Source organism: Acanthaster planci, linkage group LG02 (genome assembly GCF_054643075.1).
Source record: "Acanthaster planci isolate LZ-2023a linkage group LG02, COTS_SCS, whole genome shotgun sequence".
In the NCBI taxonomy this organism is placed as follows: Eukaryota; Metazoa; Echinodermata; class Asteroidea; order Valvatida; family Acanthasteridae; genus Acanthaster; species Acanthaster planci.
The window spans coordinates 34,290,543-34,294,790 of record NC_141778.1 but is presented as its reverse complement, the minus strand read 5'-3'; the positions used below and the strand labels follow the sequence as shown (position 1 = coordinate 34,294,790).

General features: G+C 36.3%; 1 protein-coding gene across 4 annotated transcripts in view; it reads left to right on the top strand.

The window, feature by feature from the left end:
* The window catches only part of LOC110983730 (sodium- and chloride-dependent glycine transporter 1-like), a 39,362-nt gene that overhangs the window by 21,934 nt on the left and 13,180 nt on the right, over positions 1–4,248 (top strand). For all 4 annotated transcript variants that reach the window (XM_022243228.2, XM_022243227.2, XM_022243225.2 and 1 more), the window contains exons 4-5: positions 246–377; positions 3,462–3,729. In XM_022243228.2, coding sequence (XP_022098920.1) covers positions 246–377; positions 3,462–3,729 — 400 coding nt within the window. The remainder of the gene's footprint in view (positions 1–245; positions 378–3,461; positions 3,730–4,248) is intronic.

Genomic DNA, 4,248 nt, shown 5'->3' with positions numbered 1-4,248 from the left:
GTCAGTTGAAACTTTTCGGTGGTTTCCCTTTTTTCTATTCATTAAACCATCATGAAAGCTCCATAAGCCTGGACAAGGGAGTAAGCTTCTGCACTTAGTTGCAAGAAACAGGTAAAGATGATAATTTCTGTAAAGGTTTGTTGTCAATATCAACAAAACACTGTAACAAGTTATCAATGATTCCAGCATATGAAGGAAAAAGTTGCAGGAAATGACCTTGGTTTTACCCTCCTGTGATTTTTTAGGAGTGTTTCTGATCCCTTACATCATCATGCTCTTTTTGGCTGGGATGCCCCTATTCTTCCTGGAGACAGCCTTTGGCCAGTATGCTAGCCAAGGCCCAGTCACTATCTGGAGAGCATGTCCACTCTTTGCAGGTATGCCAAGCAAATTTTTCCTCTTATTTTGTGAATCTTCTGATGTGGCAATATGTACACTGTCAAAATAGTAGATTGTTCATAAAAGTGTATATGTTCATATGTGTATATTAATTACTGGATAGCACCTTGTGTCAGACATTTTGCATATTTTGTCTGTAGTCAACTGTCAATCAGCTTTAACAAATTCAAAACGATGGAAGACCTTTAGTTCTTCAGTAAAGAATTTTGGCACTGACTTTTAACCCCCAAAGGTTCAGCCTTTCTCCTCATAAAAGGGTTAAAAACTGCATGTGACTTCATTCTAGGATCCTCAAGCATACATCAGCATACTAATAAATGTCTCTCAGTAAAATGAATATAAGGGCAATAATTCTTATTACGGCTACACGTATGAGCAAATACTGCCTGTTTGCCAAGTTATGCATGTGTCAAAATACACAAGGACTGGCCAAATCTGTACATCTCCTTCATTGGAAATAAAGATGGACTGGAAAATAATTTCCTTTGATGGAAATGCTTTGGTGGGAGTGTCCAATATTTTTAGTGATTCAGAAAGTACAAGTCACAGTGAGACCCAGGAAATGAAGTTAATGTTTCTCTGTCTGACTTCATGAGTGTTTCTTGACAAGCAGGAACTCAGGGCTCCTGACAGAGCGAAGAACCAAATTAGTTTGGGATTTCTGCTTTGTCATTGGGAATCAGGCTCTTCCGTGCTTCCTAGTAACACTGACATGGTTTTCAGGCTCACTGATCCCCTTTATCTGTCATTACTTCCAGTTTTGATCGTCGTGCAGCTGGCCATTCATTTTTTATTTTTTTATTTGGTTATCACGAATTAACATTAAACAAAGCAGTTTCACACTCTGCTTGCAACTTAATTAAGCAAAATGTGATCCAAAGGAAGCAAACTAAACTAATAAACTCAAATAAACAGTTAACATTAACAAGTTTTGATATTAACCTGTGCAGTTTCACGTTCTGATTGAAAAGAATAAAAGGATTTAAAATATGCATATTATTAAGGAAGGATTTAAGTAAATAAAGAACTTTTAAAATTAAAAATCACTGTACAATAGATATTAAAAAAATCATAAGACTTGAGGAAAGTGAAACATTTTACCATGCAAATTATACATTTCGGAAATTGCATAGTACTTATTTGACAACACTGACCAGAATTCCAATTTCGAGTAAGCACAATAGAATGATACAAAATTAAAGACGCAGGCTACTTCTACAAATTATTCACGCCAAATGAATCTATTGTAGGCTTGCATTTCATACATTACGACCTTCATTTCACTGAAATGAAATGAGCTGCAATTCCATATGGCTTTCCTTTTAAAAATTCACGATTTTTTTCTCTCAGTACTGAATTTTCCCTTTGTATGCACACTTGATTTAGCATTATGTAGGGCTTTCATTGGCATCCAAACAATTATGAATGCAATCCTTTATGTGTGGACAATGCATAACTCATCGGGGGATTGAAAAAATATAACATCATTTCTGGTAAATTTACTGAGATGAATAGGTTGTCTAAAGATATTATTACTTGCAAAAGTGTTTTGGGATTTTTCAGTTTAGAAAACATTTTAAATATTTTAAAGATGTGTAAAAAATGAAAGTGCTCTACTGATTATCAAAGATATCATAATTGCTTTTTATGTGTTTAATAAGCACTTTGTTGGACGGAGGAAGAAATGTTCTAGCTGTATTTCACTTTCCCTTCAATTATACTATGTTACATACATCTGTCACCTTGCATTATCTGCCTGTGTTTAACAGTGCAGAAACTTGCAATAAAAATGCTTCTTCTGTATATTAGAGAAACTAGGAGTAATTTGAACCTTTGGTTAGCTGGCAGCTTCGCCGGTGTTTCATTTGAAATGCCTTTTGGCCAGTAGTACAATTTGATATATTCGTACACTTTTTGTTTGTTTGAAGGAAAATTATAAAGGGCAAAATGAGGATACCTGTGCTTGTATATTGATTACATTTTCCAAATTTAGCAGAGAATAGGGCTGAACATAAAAGGCCAAGGGAAATGGAATTTATTGACTGAAATTCTTTATGAAAAAAAAAAGGAATTCACATACTAAATTAAACTCTATTGTACAAAACACATGTACATAGTACAATTTAAAGCTTTACACATTTCGCCAATAGCATGTTCTGCCATTTCTATTTTAATCTACTGCATGACACACATCATAGAAAGCAACACTTTTAAACTAGTTGAATGAATAAAACTTTACAGCAGAATTACAGATGGTTTGATAAGGAAAATGGATATTGTTGAGACTGAATACCATTCACTGTAGTAGCCACAGATGCACTGAATTTGAAGCAGCGTCCACAGAAATGCACACTGTGTTGAACCAGAAGGAGCGTGTGTAAAAGATTGACACATTTCCTAAAGTTTGATTATGATAGCCCGGATTAAAAAGGTCAACAACAGACAAAAGGGAGCGTGGAGAAAAACCAGTATGATTTCACAAAACTGTTTTCAACTTTTAGAGTTCAAAGTGTGGGTTTGTGTGACAATCAAAGAGCTGAGGATTTGTAAGAGTCTGCTCTTTTTATTAATTGTGAGATGTATCGCTAAGTGCACTCATTCAAATGGTATATTAGAACAGAGGAAGAGGGGTGGGCATTTTTAGGTGTTTGTCGAATCCTGGTTGTATTAATTTATTGTAACAGAAATATGCAAAGGAGTTTGACAGGGCCAGTGTTTGATCCACTGGCCTTCTGTGAACAAACATCAATATTGTCTGGCAACAAAAAGTGTGGCTGGTGCTGTACCCTACACTGTATAGAGTACCAATCAATCTACTCACTTGTTGCCTGGGTTATTATACAAGGATTGGTACAAGGTATTACATGGTATTATACAAGGCATGGGTGCTTTATAGATTTTCCCCTGCAATGTATTTCAATTTGTGATCAAATTTCCTTTTATAGGTTTCCATTTTACAAGTGACATTGTCACAATTTAAGTGATCAAAAAGTTGATCCTCACTGACAAAATTGAATGGAGCAGTTGTGAGGCTAGCGTTTGGGTATCAATGCACTCACCAGGTATTGGCTGGGCTATGGTCATCATATCAGCCATGGTGGTCATCTACTACAACATCATCATGGCTTGGACTGCGTTCTTCATCTTCAAGTCTTTCACTCTGGAGCTACCCTGGCAACACTGCAACAACACATGGAACACGGACGACTGTGGGTATGCCTCACCACCCAATGGTACCATGTTTAATGGGACCTGGTTGAACCAAACCATGGCAGAGATGATGAATATAAGTGTGCCGAAGGCAGTCACACCAGCCGAGGAATACTGGAAGTAAGCAACAACATGCACTTTAATCAGATTAGATCAGAATTACAGCAGTTATATATAGATTAACTTAGTCTGAAACAAGCGTCCACAATTCCACATCATCTTCAAGTTGTCATACATTTTTTGCTTTGATGTCCACTGAAGAAGAATGGAATCACAAACTCCAAATTTGCAAGAGTATGTTAATGGCATATGCTTGAGTTTCAGGGAAAAAACAATGAATTGATGTTCTTTGTAGATCCCAACAAAAATCTCATGAAGTACCATACACTACTTGCCATCTTTACATGTGGCATTATTTGAAATTAAACGTGCAGTGGTTATCACCACAGAAACTCAGTAGAATTTGTTATTGTGTATGAAATTCTTAATCTCAACTGCAAAATTTCTCCACCAAGACCAGTAAACATAAAAGTATGGGAGTGTCAAGATCAGGAACAGTCCACCTGGTTGTGTGAGTTTGGTGGGGAGTCAATTTAGTACACGGCTGCATTTATCAATGTGGGCTGAGTAAAAGGTTTA